The sequence below is a fragment of the Podarcis gaigeae genome (assembly GCF_964106915.1).
Source record: "Podarcis gaigeae genome assembly, chromosome: 11".
NCBI classification, from domain to species: domain Eukaryota; kingdom Metazoa; phylum Chordata; class Lepidosauria; order Squamata; family Lacertidae; genus Podarcis; species Podarcis gaigeae.
Genome location: NC_139687.1, coordinates 23,939,909 through 23,964,989, shown reverse-complemented (window position 1 = coordinate 23,964,989; position 25,081 = coordinate 23,939,909). Strand labels below are relative to the sequence as shown.

The 25,081-nt window shown below is 40.7% G+C and overlaps 1 protein-coding gene and 1 long non-coding RNA gene across 5 annotated transcripts in view; both read right to left on the bottom strand.

Moving 5' to 3' along the window:
• EFNA5 (ephrin A5) overlaps positions 1 to 25,081 on the bottom strand; it is a 216,753-nt gene that overhangs the window by 121,832 nt on the left and 69,840 nt on the right. For 2 of the 4 annotated variants that reach the window (XM_083702445.1, XM_083702446.1), the window contains exon 1: positions 17,786 to 18,036. The exons of the other annotated variants lie outside the window; for them this stretch is intronic. In XM_083702445.1, the coding sequence (XP_083558571.1) occupies positions 17,786 to 18,021 (236 nt within the window). In that variant the 5' untranslated portion in view covers positions 18,022 to 18,036. Of the gene's footprint in view, positions 1 to 17,785; positions 18,037 to 25,081 lie in introns of those variants that run through there. 4 annotated transcript variants of the gene reach the window in all.
• On the bottom strand, positions 6,580 to 14,662 carry LOC310827023. The gene is made up of 3 exons (XR_014556143.1): positions 10,515 to 14,662; positions 7,742 to 9,434; positions 6,580 to 7,490 (listed from the first exon to the last, which is right to left on the bottom strand). It is a non-coding gene; the product is annotated as an uncharacterized lncRNA (long non-coding RNA).

The following is a 25,081-nucleotide window of genomic DNA, read 5'->3' as shown; positions in this document are numbered from 1 at the left end:
TATCGCCATTGGAGGCGACGAGTGTGAAAAAAATCAATATGAAAGGGGGATGGGTGACATATGAGAAGTTAATAAGGAAAATAGGTAAATGGAAAATGAGACCATTTGAAGAAGTTAAGGAATATGTTAATTTTTGTAGCATGTCTTCCAGATTATAAACCTGCAAGGGGGGAAATTCTGCATATTAATTCTGTATAAATAAATTAACATGTAGCTTTCCAGAGATTCCCCTGGAATTAAGCTATAATTTTCAAACAATAATGAAATGAACCACATATATAATTTCTGCAAGAATAGACCTTATAGGCAACAACTTACCTGAGAATCACATTCACTGACTTCCCTGGGGCTTGCACTATAGAGGATAACACTAATGTTTACGCAATCAATATTCCTCCAATCTTGTTTTTCTTCAAATCCAAAATTTTGACAAAATCTGTCATTTTGACAACTTAAGCGTTTCTCTCCTCCCGCCCCCCCCCCCCCGTTACCTCTGTTCATACAGAAAACAAGTTAACAAGTACCTACCAAGAGGTATGATAATTGTAATTAACAATAGTTTTGCACTTGTGGGCTTTCAGCTAACACAGAGAATTAAATACTACTTTTCTAAATAGCTCTTTAAAAGTTTACAACAAAGAGGTGTCTCTCAGAAAGCTGCCTTTGCCCTTCTCCTGTTAGTGCAGGAACTACCTGCCTCAAAGCAATTGAAAACTTGCAGCTTTTCTTCATCCTGCAACCTGGAGAAAGCCTTACAGAAGGCAGTCATTAATAGGAAATGGGGAGGAGGAAGATAATACAATAGCCATTCTTCCTCCCAACCCTGGTGATGGTGCTGCATCTATTTCTGCTGATCAATTTGACCGCCTCTAGCACATCTGCTCAGGAGCTGAAAAATGGCAATTGCCCTCTCTGAATTCATAAATAAAGTAACGTGCAAGCTGACAAACAACTACAAGGGGAAAATATATGTGCCTTTCATAAGCAAGACAAATCACTTGTTCTTACTGAATGCTTCCAGCAGGAGCTCACTAATTCGGTATTTATTTGCAAAGCATATGCACTGTGTCCGAAGCAGTACATTAAGAGGGATTTGAGCCATCCGGTTGCTTTGATTAGCTTATTCAACTCAGAGTTACCTAAGATTCAGTGGCACACTTTTGAAATAAGGGACTGTTTATATGGAAAGCAGCTTACCAATGGTTCTTAGGATTTATTGGTGCTTCTTACTCTGAACAATTCTTTCAGACCGAAAAACTAAGTATGAGTTATGAAACACAGCAATAATTTAACAAAAGGTTTCATGTGCCCTCTTCTTACCCCAATGCTATTTTAAAACAAAAACACTGCTAGATGGTATTTTGAAATTCTTTTTGGTCATGAGATTTTCCTTAGACCAGGAGATGCCTGGATTGCAATAGTCTACCAGTTTAATCATAAGCCTCTTAAATTTTAGTCTGGTAGGCACCCAATGTCTTAACAGCACCTAGCAGCAGTTGAATTCCTTCAGTGATGCTCCAAGCAAAAAAATAGAATCAGGGAGGGAAACATTAGACATAACTTCAAATGAATAACTGAGCACAGTCATCCATCTCAAATCAGCAATGCAGATACCACAGATCACCCAATGGCAATGATATCTTAACTGGGAACCAAGATCTTTCAGCTTTCTGGAAATCAGTGTCCAGTAGAGGACCTCAATAGATGACTAGGAAGAACCTGAAAAACAAGCAGCTTTGAGGAATTTTCTGCTTGAATCAGGAATGCTTCCAATGTTTCACGTTTCCTGCAGATTCTATGGAATGTACTTTTACAGAGAATAAAACATACAGCTTGTATGCACATGTGATGGTCATGCACATTTTATATCTCACTGTGTGTACATTTGCCTGGAAGAAGTGGCCAGGGACAGGAAATCTGCATGGTTCCCCTTCAAAAAACAAAACACAAAAATGCTATCCAAGCAGGTAATTCATCATATTGTCATCTGTCTGCCTTCAACTACAAGATTTCAAGCCAACTCCAGCATTCCTGATAATTAGATGTGGACCCTGTGACCAGCAGGAACCTCAACTGCCATAACAAAAAACTAGTTACTCTTGTGCCCTTCCAAGTCTCTCTCTCTGCCTGGGTGTCAAGGGTGAATGTGTCCAGGGAGTTTCTGTTGATAAACCACAAAGATGACAGGCATCACAATACAGAATTAAGGATAACAAGCAACTTGAAGAGTCATGTAGATTTAATGTGTAGTATCACAGAGCTGGGGGACGCAGGTGGCGCTGTGGGTTAAAGCCTCAGCGCCTAGGACTTGCCGATCGAAAGGTCGGCGGTTCGAATCCCTGTGGCGGGGTGCGCTCCCGCTGCTCGGTCCCAGCGCCTGCCAACCTAGCAGTTCGAAAGCACCTCCGGGTGCAAGTAGATAAATAGGGACCGCTTACCAGCGGAAAGGTAAACGGCGTTTCCGTGTGCAGCTCTGGCTCGCCAGATGCAGCTTTGTCACGCTGGCCACGTGACCCGGAAGTGTCTCCGGACAGCGCTGGCCCCTGGCCTCTTGAGTGAGATGGGCGCACAACCCCAGAGTCTGTCAAGACTGGCCCGTACGGGCAGGGGTACCTTTACCTTTACCTTTATCACAGAGCTGGAAAGGAACCAAAAAGCCCTATCCAAGTATCAGTTTCTGATATAGTTGCTTCAAATAAGTGTGCATTTTTTATGTTCACAGTATTTTCTACATTTGTCTAAGCAAAAAATGGTGATAACCTGTGGGGCTCCAGATGTTGCTGGACTCCAACTCCCATAAGCCCCAACAAGCATGACCAATGACCAAGGATAATGGGAGTTGTGGCATAGCAACATCTGGAGGATTTCCCCATCCCAGCTGTCTTAAAATCAAGACATATGTGGATTTCTTACTAAAGAAATATGTTTATCACAAAACTGATTCAGTAAGCAAGTAACAGATTTCCCAATGGATTATACAATTTCCCCCTTCCAAAGAAAAAACAGAATGCATTCCAAGTCACAGCATTCAAATGAGACTTAGTCAAGTCTCCTGCTTCAAAAACAGTCAACCTTTCATACAGTTGTTCAGAAACTTCCAGGAGTGTATATTCTATACAGTCCAGAATTAACTTGTTCTTGATACCCAATTAAAACAGATGTGTAAAGTTCCTGGAAATTTTGAAGTCGGGGGGGGGGGGAGAGAGAAAAAAGCATTCCTGGATTATGAAACAGCAGGGACCTACAATATGGAGAAAAACAGAAAAATATGCCCTACTTATGTCAAGTGAACTTCACTTTTTTAAATAGCAAAACATACTGAGCAGTACCCTATGCTATTGGAGAAATCTTGGGTACCAGTTGCTGGAAACCACTGGAGGGGAGAGTGTTCATAGAATCATGGAATTATAGAGTTGGAAGGGACCATGAGGATCATCTAGTCCAGTGTTTCCCAACTGGGGCCCCCAGGATATTCCAAGGGGAAAATAGGTGAAAATTACGTAAATGGGGAGGCCATAGCATGAGGCTAGGAGGCCACAGAGGGATGTGAGAAGTGAAGGGGGGGGAATTTTTTTTTTTTTAATAATCCTGATTTGACTGGCTATCCACTTGAAAGTCAAAACCACAAGGTCTTTTCAAGTGTGGACACTGCACCACGTGTAGGTTTGCATTACAAGCAAAAGAATTCTTTAATAGTGAAGGCTTTAACTTTACTATACAATCATTTGCCACGTGTGCCACAGCACTTATGGCTTGTTGTATGGTTTACCTCGACTGAGAACCTATTATGAATAAGTTCCATGTAGCTGTTATATACAGTACCAGTATGTGCATTTATTATATCCTTGTATGTTTCTTTGGAATTTGTGTAGCTATTATATTACAGAGCGTCTATGTTTATATGATTTAGAACTATGCACAGCTGACGAAGCCCCTTTGGGTGAAACAGGGGAATATCCAGGAATCCTTGTCTTGTCTCCCTGTGCCAGCATCTACCAGTACCAGTTTCTTTTGTCTACCAACTTTATCATCTTCATTAGACATTTAGAAGATTATTTCATGTCACTCTTCTAAGGAATACATCAGACAGAAAAATACAAGAGAAGATGAAGAAATTAGAAATGAATGTATTACAGCACTGACAAAATAGGATTTGTATTTTGTACATACTGAACTTGGTGGTCTGCTGTATAAGCTACATTTTAATATATTATGTCACAATGTTGATTTTGACACTATGAGAAACTGTATCTAATTTTTGAGAAGTAGTTTCTAGTAAATAACTTTGCAATTGTTACGTTTACGTGTTTTTTCAACTGGCTATCCACTTGGCCAATCACAAGTGGGTAAGTGAGCAGCACACCAGAACCTAGAACTCCTTTTTGCCACGTGTGTTTTCTTGGAGCAGTCCTGGATTGTTTCCGGTTGGAGAGGGCAATCACTGAGGCTCCCATTTTGACCAGTAGGGCCCGCAATCCCAAATCCCCATGTTAGCTGAGTGAGGTGGTGGGGTGGCAATGGGTAGAGCTGGGTGAGCCGGAGCTGCTTGTTGCTGCCACCAGATCTGGGCCCAGTGGCAGCCTGGGCCTGACTCTGCAAAGTGCAGGGTGCAATCCACCCAAGCGTCTAGCCGAACAAGGTTGTATGGTGCTAACTTGCATGTAGTAAATAACTAAGTGTCTACTTAGGAGAAAGCCGCACTGAGTTCAGTGGACCTTACTCCCAGGGGGCTATAGTGTGGGGGGCTATAGTGTTTGGGGCTATAGTGTTTTATCTAGGCAGTCAGGGTTCCTCCAGATGGCAAGATCTTTTTGCACAAGGTCAGTGAGGGCCACTTGCTTTTAAAAATTCTCCCATATATACAGAACTCCCTGTGTGCCTTTTGGACTGTATCTGTAGGTTTCTCCCTCTGTGTCAAATTAACCGGGGTCAAATAAGTATTGTTTCCTTTTTATAATACATGGAAGACGGATCTCCCTCAGGAGGTTCTGGACTCTCCTTCCTTAGAGATTTCTACACAGAGGTTGGATGGCCATCTGTCATGGATGCTTTAGCTGAGTTTCCTACATTGCAGGGAGTTGCACCACCACAAGGATGACCCTTGGGGTTCCTTCCAGCTCTGTGATTCTACGTTGTTCTGCTTCAACAATATTTAATTATGTTCCTATCATTTTATGTAATTGTATTTTGTACGAATCATAAAATTATAAATAAAACATGTTCTGTTTACAAACAAAACCATTTTAATAGCTATCTTTCTACCGGTAGGAGAGGAAGCATGGGCATAGCCAGGATTTGGGGGGGGGGCAAGCTTTTGTTAGGGAGGGAAGAACCTCAAATTTGTATTGATTTTTACTTATTTGGGGAGGAGGCAACTGCCCCCCTGCTCCCCCTTAGCTACGCCCATGGGGGGGGGGCACAGCAAGGAAACAAGGTCAAAAGGAGGCCACAGTCAGAAAAAGGTTGGGAAACACTGATCTAGGCCAACCCACTGCAATGAAATAATATTTTTTTCCAGCATGGGGCTCAAAGCGATGACCCTGACCCTAAGAGTATCACGCTCTACCAAGCTGAGCTATTGCAGCACTCAAATATGGGGTGGACACACCTGTTCCCCCGACACTTTTTCTCAATCAGACCTTACTCCCGCTTTTTCTAAACCTCCCTGTGATCTTCAGAAGAAGGGCTGTATAGAATTGTAATAAATAAATAAACCTAAGTCCAGTTTATTTAAATCGGAACCACTTTCCCTTCACCAAGCAGCCCAATTATTTAAAGCACTTTTTAACTTGCAAAGTTATTTAAGCAGGGACTATCAAACTGAAATTAAAAAGAAAGGAAAGAATTAGAATAGAAGGAGGAGAAGGAGGGTTTGCATTTTTTTACTTCTATTAGGTCACCGGGCTAAGAGTCAATAACCCTAGTTCCATTTCTTGCACAAAGCACTGCTTATCAAACAAGGACTTTTACATTGTTTCTGCAAGAACACACACACACACCAATAATGAAAAAATAACTCCATATCGTTTCAGGCAGAATTGAAAATAGAATTCAGCTTTCTAATATGACTAAAGCAAATCTCATCCAGTCAACCATACAGCCTTTCAAAGCAATTATGCAAAATCTTTTCATTTGGCTATGCTGCCTGCTGCAACTATAGATTTGATAACACTTTTCATGCTATGGAGAGCACTTAAAACTGCTATTAGCACCCACTTCTATTCCTTTCCTATCTAGTGCCTGATTCCACACTAGGGGCTGGCAGCCAAAGAGAAGAGAAGAAAAGGGGGGAGATACACATTCTTCCCTTTCTTTACTCCTAATGTAAAAGTTCTAGCATAAACAAATGATTCTGGTTTCTTGGCATATCATGAACAAACTAACCCAAAAACGTAACAACTCTGCTTGCCTACACATTTAGGATTCACATGCAAAACAGGAACGCAGTGATTTTATGGTACACATCCACAATCCAAATATAGCCAAAACAGTATTTGAAGTTCAGCTCCACTTCATATACAGTAGAAGTAGGCAGAGAACTGTAGAATAAAAAAAATGCCATGCATGTAAGCAGCTTACCACATGACACTCTCATGAAAAAAATATCTTCCTCTACCTCGCAGCAACAGCTGAAAAGGCTTTTCACACAAAGAGATGGCTCACAACAACATGCTAAGCCAAACCTTGCCTTAGGCAAGATTGTGAAAACATGTGAGTTCCCAGAAGGGAGCTTGCAACTGAATTGTTCTTCCTTGGTCCTTTCTATTCCCATGCCACACTAATCTAAGCCAAGACAAGCCTTGGCTTAGCATGTCAGCCAAACTGAGACTTGTGGTTAAACTCTCTCCACACTAAGCTCAAGCCGTGGACAAGGTTTGCCATACTGAGCAAATTCTGTAAGTTGTGGTCACAGAACAGTTACTGCCGCAAATATTTTACAGTATCCCTGCAATGGCTACCAAATATGCTGTAGCCATTAAAAGCCTATTGATGAACAGTACTGTTGTAGATTTAAGGGGGGAACCCCCTAAACCTTAGAAATTAATAAATGCAAGGATTTTGATTATTTGTGACATGACAATGCAAGCTGCATTGGAATTCTTGTTCCTACAGAGGAACAAGAGAACAATTGAGGTACGTTAACAATACAACAAAACTCCTTGCCCCTTGCCCCGAGGTGTGAACAGAGACTGGGGGTTTGGAAGGTTGCCAGGCTAACTGTTCTGGGAGCAAGGGTGGCTGGGAGGAAGGAGGAGTAAGAAGAGCAGCTGAGATACATCTAGGGCAGGCTGGCTGCAGAGATGCCTCCAGAGCCAGGGCTACACTGCTGTGGGGTACAAACCCCTCTTGAAAGGACTGTGCTGTAAGATCTAGACTCCCTCCATATAAGCAGAAGGTGTGAATAGGGAAATCAACCATATTTCTTAAAGCAATTATAATCTGCGCTACGCCTTCAGTTCTCCAAAGGAGCACAGACCCAGTGTGGGTGCCTACTGTTAAGTTGTGAGTGAACATATCAGACGACACAGCGATTCTTCAAACAGCTCTTGTTTATTCAGAGGCCAGAACAGAACTGAGCTGAAGAGCTCAGTCAGCCTGCTTATATAGAGCTCCAGTACACATAATTGTAACAACTTTCTAAAACTATCCAATCACTGAATGTCACTTTCGATCCCTTATTTGCATAACTATCTACAGTATCCCCCTGCTGGCCCAGGGTGGGAACTTCAGTGCATAATACCTACGACCACCATGGGCTCTTGTTACTGTTCAGCAGAGAGAGAGGCAAGAACCTGACTTCTGTAATAGTAATTTTCTGCAATTGACGTTCAAGGTCTGTGTGATGCGAATAAGCACAACATTGTTCAAATAGGCTTTTAATGTAAGTAGTCTCAATCCACCTCAAAGGTGGCTAACCTGTGAACCTCCAGATGTGGTGAGACCCAACTTCCCCCCATCCTTGACCAGTGGCCATTCTCGCTGCAGCTCATAGAAGCTTGAGTGCAACAACCTCTGGCAGATCACAGGTTTGCAATCCCTAATCTTACAGCACAGGCATATTTGAAAAAGGAAGCAATGGTTATACTGGCAGATTTGTTATTGGTAAGGAACTAAATGATTCAGAAATAAGGACAACGTTTTTAAAAGCATTACAAATCTAAGCGGCAGAAATGACAATATAAACAGAGGTCTCCTACATTGCCTCAAGTTAGTTAAAATAAAATATATTAATTATAAAGCTTAGCATACCATTGACTTATTAGTTGACACTGGTTCATAGCTGTCTGGAAATTTCAAGACTGATTTGCTTGTCAAACAGGCACCGCCATTACATTTCCTTGATAAAGCCTTAGGACAGCTATTCTCTTTCTTATCATCCAGTTGGATGTCATATGAAAAAAACAGTACAGCCACTGAAGCAGAGAATCGTCTGCCATTAGTTTTCAGCTGCTTTCACTATAGGTGAAAATGGTAAGTAGCAATAATGTGTTTTTCTGCAAATAAAATTAATCTTGCAATCTTAATGTGATGTTTTTGATCAAGTTGAGTTTCAAAAAAAGGTGTTTTTTGCATTTTATATACTTTTTATCCTTTTTTGGACGAAGCACTGAATTTTTTATGGAAACTGGTCATAACTTGTGTTTAGCAACTTGTTACAAAAGGAAAACCTATATATTGTAGTAACAGCTTAATCTGTTCTCCATATTTCCAGCCAAGTGTAATGGCTATTTTAACTGATCACCAGCTGAGAAAAATGCAGAGCTGTTTTTAAAGTCTTATTTTTTTTAAAAAAAGAAAAATAAATATTTTTAAAGTATTATAGTACTATTACAAATTTACGCACTGCTAATCTATCCAGACAATATATTCATAATAAATTACTACCTCTTGCAATGTATTCGGATAAAGGGTGTGTCTTCCACAGTCCAATAATTATTTATAGAGCTGCTATGTCAAGCATCATCTATTAGTTAGGCTTAAGACACACTTGGATCTGTCAGATACGCCAAGTGTTGGATGAGTAGCCAGCCACCACTTTTCCTGCTAAAGTGCTAACCTGCTGTTTAACTGCTAAACAGTTTCTTTACTGCATTGACAGCCACAAGCAGCTGTTCGGCACTCTTCAGCTTTGCAGCACAAAGAAAATAATGGGCATGGCTCAGTGCAACTCAGTTACCAAATCATTGCATTCAGGAAAATGTGTTTCAGGCAGACTAGAATTCAGGTCCTTGTGGTGCAAGCCTCATACCAGTCAGTGAGACTTACTTCTAAGTAGACATGTGTACATGAGTCAATGTATAGCATTGCCCAGTTAATCAAGAAGACTTAATTTCAGTATGCACCTTTGAATAAAGCAGTAGCTCTAATCCCAAAGATTAATGTGGAGCACAAAGATCTTTTGTATGTGAAACGAGTATGTCTAAACACTTACACTATCCTTGTTCAAAACAAAGAAAATTCCTTCCAGTAGCACCTTAAAGACCAACTAAGTCAGTTCTTGGTATGAGCTTTCGTGTGCATGCACACTTCTTCAGATACACTGAAACAGAAGTTTCCAGACCCTTCTATATAGTGAGAAGGTGGGGAGGGGTATTACTCAGGAGGCTGGTGGGAATGGGTGATTGGCAGATAGCTGTGATGAGCCTGTTGACGACTCTTAACGACTGCAATAGGTCTTACAGGAAGAAGCAAGGGGTGAAAAGGTGAAAAATGGCTTTGTCATGTATAATGAGATAAGAATCCAAGGTCTTTGTTCAGGCCAGGTTTCTCCATGGTTTTAAGTTTGGTGATAAGTTGTAATTCAGCAGCTTCTCTTTCCAGTCTATTTCTGAAATTCCTTTGTAGTAAAGCAGCTACTTTGAGATCTTGTATAGAATGTCCTGGGAGATTGAAGTGTTCTCCTACTGGTTTCTCTGTCTTGTGATTCCTGATGTCCGATTTATGTCCGTTTATTCTTTGGCGTAAGGTCTGGCCTGTTTGTCCAATATAGAGAGCTGAAGGACACTGTTGGCATTTGATGGCATACACAATGTTAGACGATGAGCAATTAAATAGTCCCGAGATGGTATGTGTGATGTTGTTGGGGCCAGTAATGGTGTTGTCCGGGTGTATGTGGCAGCAAAGTTGGCATCTGGGTTTACTGCAGGCTCTGGTGCCAGTGTCCGTGTTAGGTCTGGTTGTAGTATTATTGTGGGTTAGGAGTTGTTTAAGACTGGGTGGCTGTCTGTAGGCAATGAAAGGTCTTCCTCCCAGAGCTTGAGAAAGAGAACTGTCATTGTCCAGGAGAGGTTGTAGATCTCTGATGATGCATTGTACTGAGTAATACCCCTCCCCACCTTCTCACTATATAGAAGGGTCTGGAAACTTCTGTTTCAGTGTATCTGAAGAAGTGTGCATGCACACGAAAGCTCATACCAAGAACTGACTTAGTTGGTCTTTAAGGTGCTACTGGAAGGAATTTTTTTTGTTTTGACTATGGCAGACCAACACGGCTACCTATCTGTAACTGGAACTATCCTTGTTGTAAGTGCAGTTTGTGTGTGTGTGTATTAATATGTTATTCTAATACATGGGTAGGGCCAGATCCGGCCCTATCACCTTCTAAATCTGGCCTGCAGACAGTCTGGGAATCAGTGTGTTTTTACATGAGTAGAATGTGTGTTTTTATTTAAAATGCATCTCTGGGTTATTTGTGGGGCATAGGAATTTGTTCATATTTTTTTCCAAAATATAGTCTGGCCCCCCACAAGGTCTGAGGGACAGTGAACTGACCCCCTGCTGAAAAAGTTTGCTGACCCCTGTTCTAATACTATGCAAAAGCAATTAATAGGTACAAGTACCGTGACTGTATATTTATTACAAACTTATTATCTAATAAATCTTGGTAAATTCAGACAATGAAACTATTAGAAGATGACCAATAGAAATTATCATGTTGATCTAAGGCATCAATATGTGCCTGCTGTTTTTCCAACTATTATTTTGTACTGAGAAATAAGATTTCAAAAGAACTTTGCCATATAAGCATTTTATAGGTGGAACTAAGGCAGGACAGAGAGGGGTCAAGGTTTCATGTTTTGTTCCCACATAAAGAACAGGAGATACAGTATGCCAAATGTCTGTAAAAACAAAATATCATCATAAACGTTGGCAATCTCTCTCACAATCTCAAACATGATCTATCATTGTTATTTTTCAAAATGAAGACTGACTGTATTTCCTTTGGATACATGTTCCAGAAGTCTCTCAACACATTGCCTTTTTGCAACAGAAGTATACTCGGAAATAATTTAACACACACAACGAAAAACATGCATCACCATACCTGACCCTTAGTCACCACCAAGCTCTCCCACACAACCTCCCACTTTCCAAATAATTCAGCTAAAAACAGAAAAAGCAACTTATTGAAAGAATTAGAAAATAACTAATACCATGGAAACACACCAAAGTTTTTCTTAAAAAAACACACAATTGTATAAATGCTGATACAGAAACCTATCTATAAATTCTAGGTCTGAAGCCACTTTATAAAACTAACTTATTCAAACATTATCACATATATTAGAAACTGAAGGCTTTTAACACAATATTTCTGCTCATTTAAAATTACTGATTTCCTCCTTGGGTTCAAACCAAGACCACACCTGTTCACTGGCAGTTGTAGCAAATGAAATGGAGTGAACATTAATGACTGAGTGAGATCTGGTCCTATTTAGGAACACTGACTAATCTATAGACACTTCAGAAGATAGTTATTAAGTTCAGGTAGTAGGTGACAAGCAAATAAATTAACCCTCCTCATATGTGGAACCTGTGGGTACAAAATAAAAAGATCTAGGACAAGGCTTCCTCATAAGTCAGGGGCTTTTTAAAAAAATTCAAAGAGCTTTCTGCATACAAAAAGCTAGTAAGTTGAGGTATGTGCTTTTAACACCAGGTAAGCTTCTATTAAGGGTTGAATTAAGAAAGTTAACAATTTTCAGGGGATCAGTAGGTCCATTTTGAGTTGCTTTTTTAATTCTGACACATTAGTTTTCTATGCCCCTATGAATCTGTTCAGGCACAATAACTAGACTTTATTCTAAACATTTCAAGAGTAATGATCTTCTAACTGTTCCTGCAGAAGCTCTTATATGTTCATGAACCCTTCCCCAACACTCTCCACCCCAGTTCTCTCTTGGATATCAAGTTATAAATATGATCGGGACAAAGTAATGTGAGCCAGCCATTTGTTTAACATAGCTAACCCCAAGCTGTTTGTGCTTTTACAAGCTGTTAAGCTCCATCATTATATCAGAGTCTCCAGGAGCCCAAACAGAAGAAGGTCACGTCTTTGAGAAACTGTACACTCCTTGCTTTGTGGTTTACCCTCTTGGGTTTGTTGCAATATGACCTTTGACATGACTTGGAGCTTGAGGTTAGAAGGCAAAGCTGTTCCAGCAGATTTTGAGGCCAATAGCAGTGTATCAGCAGCCCCAAGACATAGTTGCAAAGTCTGCATAGGATATATTGTAACAGGTCAGTAAGCAGGATGCTATCTATTAACTTATTCTAAATACTTTTATATTATACTTCCAGGACAGTTTACAAAAACAACGTAATGCATAATACCAAAAAAATTCCACATAACAAGAAAAGCAACATTAACGTTGCATCTAAAAAGCTCTGGAAAATAAAAATGTTTTCATTGGCACCAAAAGCACAATAAAGTAGGCGTCAGACAAACCACATTGGAAAGAGCATTCTAGAACTGTGGTCCTACCACCAAAGCTGATCTCGTAGCCTTCAACCTCACCTCAGATGACCAGGGCACCACACAAGGCTTTTCTTCCCGGTAAAGAATGGGATTGTATCCTAAATCGAACTTCCATTTCCTCTCCCCAAAAATCTGATCTCGAGTTTCATTTACTATAGCCCCCAAGTAAGCAGGCTTGTCCATCCATTTAAAAATAGTCATTTGGGCCACTGAGAGACAGAAATTTTACACATGTGCTGTCTTATTTGATTATATATCCTGCTTTCGCTTTATATGCAAACTGCATGCTCAAATCTACTAAAGCCATGAGCTGGGCTGAAAGTTTGAAATAGTTTGTGTATGTTAACCACCATCAACACTTCAAGCAAAACAATGCAGCCAAGAGGAATGCTATGTCTTGCTTTGGCTATTACACATCTTGTTTCTTTCAGAGCTCCAAGAATAAATGAGGAGTGATGCACTAGCAAAAGATAAAGAGGGAACGAAATGCTGGAAGTGATTGCTGTGAAATATTCACAGACAATTTTTAGAAACTCTCATGTGCAAATGGATAGGGAGAGGTTAATTATAAGTGACACTGTATAATTTCTATTGAAGAGAATCCCGAGGCATGTAAAAAGAAAGGTTACGCTGAAGTCTAATGAAACATTGCACTGGAATGCTTCTTTTTTACATACAGAAGGAAGCTGCTATTGTTTTCTGGCTAGCTAGGCAGCTGGCACAACACTTTGACCTCCAACCCTGACTCAGCAAGGAGCTCATTTATGACCTTAGTAGAAATCAATCAATTAAATGAGATCATTCAGGAGAAAATCTCACAGACTGTTTGTCTTCTACCCACACAGCTATCCTTCCATTCCCAGACACATGGTGGCATACCGGTCCAGTCAAGCCGTTCAATTCACTTGCCTTCATAAACTCACCATTTTTCAAGTACGTTTGATAGGTTCTTTCCTTCAAATTCAAAGCTGCTCTCAGAGACGTGTAAGTGGGTGCGAGCTTTCTATTCTTGCTGTGGATTTGATTAATTTGTGGCATTCATGTGCCTATTTCTATTCAGACAATGGAAATAGACTGGTTTCAACTCCATCTACAAGCAATTTATGCTAGAGACATTTAGATCTAAAGGAGAACAGGGGGTTTTCAGAGCAATTTCTAGCTTATGGGAAAAATCAGGAAACACAGGAAATAAAAAAGAGGGACCTATTTTTTTTTAACACTATTACTAAAAAGAGGCACCTACTTTATTTTTTAATCATTCATTATTACTAAAACACATAAATAACTAGCTGCATTATCACGTGGAACTATTTTAAAAACATACAGCAGAACAATCAAACCTTAAATGGGGATGTACAGAGAAACTTTTACTCCAATGAAGAGCTCAGCATGTCATGTTCACAGCACACAAAATGGGCAAGGCTTACTTATGAAATAGGCCAGGCCTAGGCAAATAAGGGACGCGGGTGGTGCTGTGGGTAAAACCACAGTGCCTAGGACTTGCTGATCATATGGTTGGCGGTTCAAATCCCCGCGGCGGGGTGAGCTCCCGTCCTTCGGTCCCAGCTCCTGCCCACCTAGCAGTTCGAAAGCACCCTTAAAAGTGCAAGTAGATAAATAGGTACCGCTTTATAGCGGGAAGGTAAACGGCGTTCCGTGTGCTGCGCTGGTGCAGGCTCGCAGAGCAGCGATGTCACACTGGCCATGTAACCCGGAAGTGTCTGCGGCCGGCGCTGGCTCCCGGCCTCTAGAGTGAGATGAGCACACAACCCTAGAGTCTGTCAAGACTGGTCCGTACGGGCAGGGGTACCTTTACCTTTACCTAGGCAAATAAGCATACATACCCCTTACCAATTGTCTTCTGAAAGTCTTTCATAGGCCTAGGATGCTGTTGTGGAACATGTCATGGGAATATCCCAGATGCAACAATAGCCCAAGTTATTTGGATTCACTGTGATCTACCAACTTTCATCGACTGAACTGTGTGAGGCAATGCCATGGCACCCTAATGGAGGTCAGGCAATCTGCTTCCACACTGTTGCAATATACAGAGTAAGTCACTTTGATGTGAGCTGGTTTGTTATTTTTTTAAATTTCCCCTAAATATATCACCGAAGAATATACAGTGCTACCTCGGGTTACATACGCTTCAGGGTACATATGCTTCAGGTTACAGACTCCGCTAACCCATAAATAGTACCTCGGTTTAGGAACTTTGCTTCAGGATGAGAACAGAAATCGTACTCCGGCGGCAGTGCAGCAGCAGCAGGAGGCCCCATAAGCTAAAGTGGTGCTTCAGGTTAAGAATAGTTTCAGGTTAAGAACGGACCTCCGGAATGAATTAAATACGTAACCAGAGGTACCATTATATAATGACTTGCATTACTTACAATAAGCCAAGCAGACTATTGGCAAAGCAATATTAAAGGGGGGAAAGCTGTTAAAAATAATATTACTTATTATAGTTCCTACCTCCTTCCTTGCTTTAATTATTGTTATTTATGCATTAAAAATATTAACTGAATTATTATGCGTCAGTATATATAATCTGTGGCTATGAATAAACAGTTGTGAGCAATTCTGTAATGAACTTGTTTGCCCCCGATAAACCAAGATCACAGAAAGTCCAAGATTAAATCTAATCTTCTCTCCAACATTTTTTATTTCAGTTACTGCCCTAGCAAAAATGTTACACATCCTGTAGGTTTTGAATCTGCAAAAGCTGGGCCCTGAAGAAAGTGCTCTTTAAACAGCTGTCCTATATACTAGGGATAGGTGATCTGTGGTTCTCAATATCCTGTTAAACTACAACTCTCATCAGCTCCAGGCAGCAAAGCTCAGGAATGATGGGGATTTTATTTTAAAACCTGGACAGCCACAGGTTCCCCAGAGCTGTTATATACAAAAGCATTAGAATAAAGCACTTAGCCCAAACTGTAAAACAATAGATTCTAGAATTCTACCAACAGAAAGAGTATTTAATTGCTGATGGTCTGTAATACCAAAGTTATCTATTTTTGCTGCTGCTGCAGTAGCAAAACTGCATTAGTATTATTGTTTTTTTAAGGCAGATGAATGGTACGGAAATGGGTTATTTTATTAAATTTACAGATTTATTAAATTTACAGATTTACTCACTGAATACAGTGGTACATCAGGTTAAGAACTTAATTCGTTCTGGAGGTCCATTCTTAACCTGAAACTGTTCTTAACCTGAGGTACCACTTTAGCTAATGGGGCCTCCCACTGCTGCTACCGCCGCGCCGTGCCGCCGCCGCACAATTTCTGTTCTCATCCTGAAGCAAAGTTCTTAACCCGAGGTACTACTTCTGGGTTAGTGGAGTCTGTAACCTGACGCGTCTGTAGCCCGAGGTACCACTGTATGTATCAGATGCTTGTGGAGTCAGAAACAAAGTGAGGAAGTTCAGGTACCACCACAGTTTAGGCTGCTAAACTGTGGTGTTTAAAATGGACACAAAACAGGGCTGCAAAATGTACTTCTTGCAATAAGGTGACCTCTCAGTTTACAGAGATGCTGTATGCTTTTCACTTCCTTAAAAGGCTGGCAATTCACTATGGCTGTCACAGTAAGCAAGTTAGTAGTATAATTTGAATGGGCCAACTTGCACACTTTGCTCTTCCCCACTAGCATGCAGAAGAAACAAAACCAAGTCCCAAGGTTTAGTGCTGCATAGAAATCAGGGCTTGTGGTTTCTTTTGTTGGCTGTATTACAAGGAAACATTTACTTGTTTCTGATCCATTAAAAGTCATCCCTTGGCTGTGCTCAAATAGGGAAATGAAAATAGTGGCATGCAAAAAGATCCCAGGTTTAACCCTGCTTTCTCCAGGTATGACTAGAAAAGTCTCTTGCCGATCAGCATCAACAGTACTGAGAAAGTTGAGCCACTGGCCTGACCTGGTATTAAGACAGCTTCCTTTTTCCTTGACTCAAGGCAATATTAAAATAATTAGGCTTTCCAAATTTATGCATTTTATCAGTACATTAAAAGCAGTATTAAAATAGTACAAATGCAATAATTTAATTCAACAGGAGTAGGAAAATGAGGAACTCTTTTGAGGTTAGGCTCTGTTTTGTGTCTATTGCAAAAGCAGCAGAATTCACAAAAGTATGTGTAATAAACATATTAATCCAAACATAATAAACAGTGGCAAACTATTTTTTTTCAACAGCAAGCTATTGACAAACCATATGTCTACAATTAAAAGTCTGTGTAAGTGTTCCACAGATGTGTGTGAGGAATAATTCAATAAATTCTCTTCTCTTTCTGCATGCAGCTCTCCACAAATTTCCTTCTTGGACCTCTGTAATCACCCAAGGAGGAGAAATTAAGAAAGCAGCAGCAGCAGCTCTTACCAAACGCTGCTGCCATGTAATGGCAAGTTGAGTTCTGCATGAAGTTCCATTAAAAAAAAACCTACAGCCTGCAGAGTTGCTTCTGTTTACATCTGCAAGAGTGTGAAATTCTGCAACCTTCACTTTGCTCTTAATCCAGCAAAGGGGCAAAGAGCACTGGAACTCACTGGGTCAAGCTTTCAAGCCAAGGCTCTTGCTGATAATCCTCACTGTGATTTCAAGCTCTGATCACATAACCAGTGAACTTTTCACTGTGCTGATAACTTGCTGTCTTGGTAGAGTAAAACATTTCCTCCCACACCCACATCATTTACCAAAAGGAAGAAGGAAGAAGAAGAAGAAGAAGAAGAAGAAGAAGAAGAAGAAGAAGAAGAGTGCATAGTCTCTGAGAAATGGAATGAAAGAAGGCTTTGTTCATTTTGATGGTTTAAAAAAAAATGGTCAAGTTATCTGCTACCTAAACAAATAGCGTATAAACCAGACAGTATCCCCCAGGCTACAAAAATAAGCTTGAGTAATCATTCAGTGGAACTTTCCTGATCAAATTGCTAACACCTTTCGTAACCTCACATCCACAGGGAGATAGTGTGGAGCTCAAGCATAGAGAGAGGACTCAGAGCATTCCTCCCGTACAGTGTAAGAGGTTTACCTTATTCCCAAGGGATGAAAGATCTGACATTCTTTTGCAGCTACATAATGTAACGGATATACTCCCATCTGGTAACTTGTTCTGGATCCCTGAAGAATATTTTTTTTTCCTTTTCTGCCCATCTCTGGAACATCTAGAAGGGAAACCTCTGTGGGAGAGGCTGTCACAAAAAGAACTGCACTGAAAGGGATTTTAAAGAGAGATGACTGACTGGCGTTGCCACATTTGGGCTGCATTCTCCACCGATTGCTGCACAGCCACAGATTATTAAACAATAGGGCTGTACCTGCTTCTTTTGGAGATGGAAAGCGTAACTGAAAATGTTTCACCAGCAGCTGTTTGATCTAACAAAAAAGGGTAGACGAGTACAAATTGACTGTAAGAGGTTTCTTGTTCTTTCATGGTATTATATTCATACAATACCTGGCTTTAACTAGCAATGGCACCCCCTGCTGGCTTCCACTCTGAACTTCCTCACTTTGTTTCTGACTCCACAAGCATCTGATACAGCCCGAGCCGAATCAAAGCTACCAGGTCACAAATCATTGTTTGCATCAAATCTTCATCAAAAGCTACTTCACCGAAGCCCAAACTCCCAGGCATCCTATCAATCCTGTGCACTCAGCATTCACAGCATCATATGTGACAGTTTGTTGGAAACCACTCTTGCCAACAAAAAATGGTGCTTTCTACAACATGCATATGAAACAAAATATCCGCACTCACCACAGGCACAAGAGTAAACTGAATTTCCGACACAAGTACAGTATCTAACCCATGGGGTAATAGAAAACCACAATGACAAAAACATTCGTCCAAGAGTACAGATTTAGAGATTTCCAACAAAGCACAAAGGGGACTCAAGTTTTGACCCAACTAATTTGTGTGTGTTTTTAAGTCACAAGGGCTGTGGAGAAATGGAACCAGATTCACAGTGAGAGAGCTGCTTCTCACATAGGATTTTGTATTCTGAAACCTAAGTTTTAAAAAAATATAAAGGGATGTAAGCAAGTTTGAAACACAGTTTCTCTGTAATATACACAGCGCCTGACTCCAGTATTTCTTATTGCTAATATAGATGCATTTTTTATTAAGTACAAAATGTCTAATAAAAATCAGCAAAATGTATTCTGGCACTGACGTTGAGTAGGCAGGAAGCTGGATTTTCTTTTCTTTTTTAAAAGCACTCATCACAGAGATCTCAGAGCTTTCCAATGTACAGAACTCTGTACTTCCTTTACACTTTCCACATCCAGAACTCTGGACTAGATTACCCTCGGGATCCTTGCCAATTCTATAATTCTATGAAATGCTAGAAGTGAAATCCTAAGGACACATACACAAAACTAAAACCTGCTGAAATCAGAGGGACTGCCTTCTAAGAACACTTGTTTAGGATCAGAGAATAAAAGTTCAAATGGTACAGTGTCTATCAGTGTTTGGGAGGGGGTATTAAGACAAGGGCAACTTTAAGTTCAGTTCACATCCGTATTCACGTAGCTTAGTCATCAGCTGCCAAAAAATTTGAGAGCAACCTACTGTTTCACAACTTTCATTGATACTGCATAACAACATCTTTCTGGCCCACCACTACATTTCCCCCTTTTCATCACCACTGCCGTAGTATCTCAGGGCTCTAACAGAAAATCTGGTGTAGCACAAGCAGCGAGATTGTTTGAAAGCACATTCCCACCATCATCAATTGGAAACGCTTACTTAAGGAAAACTGCCGCTAATATGTTCCAGTCAGCAATGCCCCTAAGATGACAAAAACCCAGTGTAAAAATATGTGTCGCTTAACCTGATGGCAGGAGCTTTGATCATCTTTCAGGACCATTCATTCTTCCTTCTCATTGACTGATAAACCATCCCATAGTTTCCTGAGCAAACTCTCCGCCTGTTAGTCACAGTGAGGCAAAACAAACCAGTGAAGCTTAAGCTGAACAAACCTCCCTAAAACTATACTGGTTTCCATCCAACCTAGGAACGAGCAGAGAAGAAGTGAGTGGGCAAAAACTAACAAACTTCTGGCCTTAGGATTCTTGCTACAGTTTCCTGAGCAAGGGGAGAAGACTGCAAAAAGACAGGCTTATGCTATACCGGCTTCTAGTGATTACTGAGCAGTATGTAAGCTGAAAATGCCAGCAGTCTCAATTGTTTATTCTCACTAAAGAATGAATAATGAAAGAGAGCAAAAAGGAAGCCAAAGAGGTTCAACTGTGCCCTATGCTTACAAAGTATTCCATGCACATTTGACCACTATCACCATTAAATGTTGTTGCAGAGCACACATTTGAACAAGACTAAGTAAGCTTTAGTATACCTTGTACTATCTGAACCTTACATTATCTATCAAAAGGTCTAACTCAAGGCATCAACAATTACTATCTCTTTATATGGTCAATTACAAGAAAATGTCGACTCCTTACTTCCACAACCAAACTTCTAGCAAGACAAAATTAGCAAGGGGGTGTGTGGAGTGGAATGCTACTAAATCAATTGGATTGCTTAAGTTTCTATGTCGCCTAATTTCCTCACATCTTCCATATTTTAATGCTGGCATACTTCCAGGACTTTGCAGTGCCAAGATTACATATGTCACAGACCATTTCATTGCATGGAATAGCAGTCTAAAGCTTCCTTTCAAGTTAATTAGCTATAATAGTCAGTTAGGGGGGAGAAGGGGGGGGAACCTCCAAGATAATGTGACTTCTAGTCAACAAATTTATAAAACAAGAGAAATTGTTTTGCAAACTAGACCGCGAAACACATATCATCAGTCAGTATCATCCAATTTTGCAAGAAACACAAAATAAGACTGATAAATGAAAACCACCTTCATTGGGTTTAAGCTAATACGCCATTAATATGAAAAGAATTTGACAGTTTACATAAGGGATGTGACCTGGTGCCAACAACCTCTGGCTTCTCCATTTTCCAGATGGAAGGAGATTAGTCTAAAGCCTTTATTCTCATAAGAAGATTTTCCCCCCATGGAAAAACTATAAAGGACAATTCTGTTCCAAACTTCAAGTCTCCTTCACAAACGTCTACTCAATTCTGGTCCCTTACTAATGCCTATTAAAAGAAGCCCTTGGGCCTGAAGCTGTTGGGAGAAAAAGACTAATGCAAACTCCACTTTAATGCCTGCCTTTAAAAGATCTATTGACAAAAGCAGTGGGGAGAGTTTGGACCAATGTTAACTTAAAGAAAAAGGTTGGTGAGTTTCAATTGTGGATGTGAACGCCTGCTTGAGTTTGATCTTGATGGGCTTAAGGCAGAGAAAAGTTAAGCCTACTTGCATATTAAAAATGCATTAATTTTAAATTCAGTATGTACCATTTCTCTCACTTTGATTTATAAGCATCACTAGAAAAGACTTTGAAGGACATTCCTGTTTAAAATGGTAAAGAGCCACAGCACAGGACACTTTCTCTTCTTTGAAAATGTTAATATGAAAAATTGTCCATTGACAAAGCATGACACCATGTCCCATTAATCCTTAAATACAGTAAAATGGGAAACTAGAGTCTTTCATTGGTCTGTCCAGTGGAAGACATGGGTAGTTAATCAAAGAGAAAACATCTCTCAGATAACTTACCTCTTGCATACAAAAACTCATAACTAGTACATCTAATCAGACTACACACACACACACACACACACACACACACACACAAACAACATTTATCCTTACCACATCACTATGCAAAAACAGCTGCAGAGCCAAGCAAACAAATTCTCATCACCAAGTTACATGGTCTTGTCCCTGACCTTGTAGTTAGTGTCTGAAAAGAAGCACAAGTTAAGGAGAAAATTTCCTACTCTTTTCTCCAGAATGAAAACTAAATCTTGGAGGAAAGAGGGCAGAAAACAAGTCCCTGCCCCCCAACAGCAGCTAGAGAAGGCCAGAGCCTGCTCTGACTTTGCACACAGTCGGCACTTACAATCTGGAGTAACCACTGGGTATGGAGTGAACCCAGGCAGTTTCACCTTCCCAATCTAGCTCAGAACTGCCTTTGTGAGTAACATGCACCCTGAGTGTCTGTTGTGAGCACAGGCAAAGCTACATAATTCTGCTTCTTCCTTCGACCCAATGTCCACTGGATGCAAACGCAAAGCAAGCCAATTGACACTCAATTGACATTGTGCATCTGACAGGTGCGCAAATCTCTACCTTCCTTTTCTGGCTTCCAGTTGGAGGTCAGAGGTTTGTCATGGCTCTACAAAAAAAAAAAAAAAACCACAAAACACAAATCCCACATTTCAGCCAACCTGTTGGACTGTGGGGGCAGAAAGTTTTGTTCCGTCTCCTCTTCAGCTCCAGGCTCAGAGGAGGCATTAGATTTATCTTGTTCTCCAAAGCTTGACTCCTGTTTCACCATGGCAATAGAAGGGGAAGCAAAATTACTGAATCCCAGACATCTACAGGGAATTCTGCATGCCAAGTTCCTACACGCAGTGAGAGCAATTTCTCCCTTCTATTGGGATCTTCAGTGAAATTAATTGCAACTGCGTAAGATGCAAGAATGTTCAAATATGAATTTTGCAGAAGACCTCTACAGTTGATTGCGCATTTTGTGACTTCTAATGCATGGAGACATTTGTCCCTTAATACTCATAATAAAAATCACCCACTAAATGCACACTGACCCAGCCATTATAGGACCATCTTGAAATATTAATCAAACAAGTTACTCAACCTTAAGTAACTTGAATGAAAGCCAAAAATTAGCTATATTTAGCTGGCTGTAAGAACAGAACAACTGTCAATTTTACCTTCTTTTAATACACCCCCACCCTTTGGAACAACCTTTCCAGATAAAGATAATTTTTCATTCCCAGCTTTATAAAACGAAAGATAAGCGTACTCTAAATCCCTACACAATAAATGTGCTCTTCTAAAACCTAATAACTGATAGGGTTATGGCAATCAGATAACCAGTTTAGAAAATTGTTTAAGGAAATGAACACTAGAACATCACAGTACCAGACTTCCCTTTAATTGATACAGTGTGCTTTTTTGTCAAGTGATCACTTTTTTAACAATCAAAACCTGCAGCTTTATTCATCAAATTAATTTAGAGGTACACTAAATATCTGGGGGTAACCCAGTTAGGAATCCAATAACACTTTTTACAAAATCCATGTCAGGGGGGGGCGGCGTTCCTTTGTTATTTCTGTTAAGTGATACCTGAAAAAAATCTTGCCATGTGGAATGGTTTTGTTCAGTGCTCCAGCCAACCCACCATGTTGTCTTCCAGGATACAACATTCTACTCCCCTCCACTCAACTCAATCCCACTTTACACTTGCACATTGATACCACCCTCTGGTTTCTCAGTGCACCTCACAAGCACAGCAGTATATATATGGAACAGTACCAAGGCAGCCTAGTCATGGGTCAGCACTTGCCGGACAACACCCAGCAGTGACACCACCAATAAAAGCCTCCCCTGCCAACCAAAGGGTCAGAGATGGTTGATCTTGGCAGATGCAGGCTTAAGGACAAACCCTAAATAGCGTGTGAACGTAGCACTAATACCTTGAACCGGGTCCAGTAGTAGCTCTAATGCAACTTACGCCCTTGTTTGTACTTTCCCGCAATATAAAGCTGATCTCTTTGATCAAGTGGAGAAAATCATTTCCCCTACCAACAGAGCACCTGGTATTCAGTGATTTATTGCTATGGATTTTCTTCTTCTGCCATGAACAAAGACTTTAACCAAAAAAACCACCCTCTTAGATTGCAGTGATAGCAGTTCACAAAATGAGCCTTCACTCTCCATCCAACTGTCATGGCTGATTACATAAACTAAAAACTGACTTTTATCATCATAACCGTCTCCAGGGTTGAAGATACCTTTATCTGTTTACACTTATGAATAACTATTTTTAAGTGCAGAGTGGGAAAGATATACTGCAACAGCAAAATAAGCATCCTAATGTTTCTTCAACTATCTGTAAATACGTGCAATAAGAGGAAGAGGAAAGGATACCATTCCAATTATTGTTTAATACACATTAGATAAGAGAAGCAATGTCCTCAATAGAATTTCAGAGGAAGCAATATAACGAAGAGTGGGTTTTCCTTCACGATGAAATGTTCTATGGCTGAGAAGTACAGGACCAGAGCACGCCAGGCACTCCTGTCTTCATAAAAGCACACATTCTACTCATGTAGAAACACCAGGCAGGCCCCACAAATAACCCAGAGATGCATTTTAAATAAAAGGACACATTCTACTCATGTGAAAACACACTGATTCCCAGACCATCCACGGGCCGGATTTAGGCGGCAATTGGGCCAGATCCAGCCCCTGGCCTTAGTTTGCCTACCCATGCTTTGGACCTTCCAAAACAACTTTGCTGGCCAGCTACTAGAAGATGCAATGCAAGCTGCAAAATGAGCCTGCTTCACAGTTCACCCTGCCACAAGGTAGGCATGATTGTATACGCTACCCAGTTTTCAGCCTCTGCATGGATACTTAATTTACCCAGAATTACCGTCCTGGGGTTCTCCAACCATGCCAGAGATCCCTTCCCCTGCCAGCTATGTTCCAGATCCCATTTGTAATTAGAATGGTCAATATTAGAACAAAATCTTTATAAGTCCCTGCTACCTGCCCACACAGACCTATTCGAGCACTGTTATCTGGCATTGCCAAATACAACTGAGAAATTTGGGCCATAGATAATAAACTAAGGCCCAGTAGTAGGCACATCGCACACTGTCAGGCAGAAGATTTTAATGCCACCACTCCTCTCAGTGTCCCTTACTCAGAATAAATGCTTACCAATCCAAACCTCCACCCTCCCAGGTTCTCACCCTGGGTAAGAATCACAGGCCTGAGGTCCACAGTGCCTAGGCTACAATTCTGTATCCTCGCTGACAGGGAGGGCACCCTTGCACCTCACCAAAATCATGTCCCAAAAGGGTTGCCTACTGCAGACCCTGTCCTTAGGCAGGCTCTGGACCACACCCACATCCCAGCTGTAACCACTCAGCCAGAAACCAAACAATACCACACAATGCAATCAGCCCAACTCTCCAATTGATGCAGACAAAACACAAACACTCATTTCTGTCTGGGAGAGCAGGCCAGGCAGGGCCCAAGACAGGGCCAACCAGCCTCTCCCTGTTTAGCCCCCCTGTAGGTCTGTTCCCCTAAAATGAATGCATACAATAAAATAAAAATAGTGGATACCAGAAGACATGAAAGGCACTAGTTAGCAGTTTGACATTTCTATGCAGATCCCACATGTATACATGAAGAAACGGTGAACATTCACAACC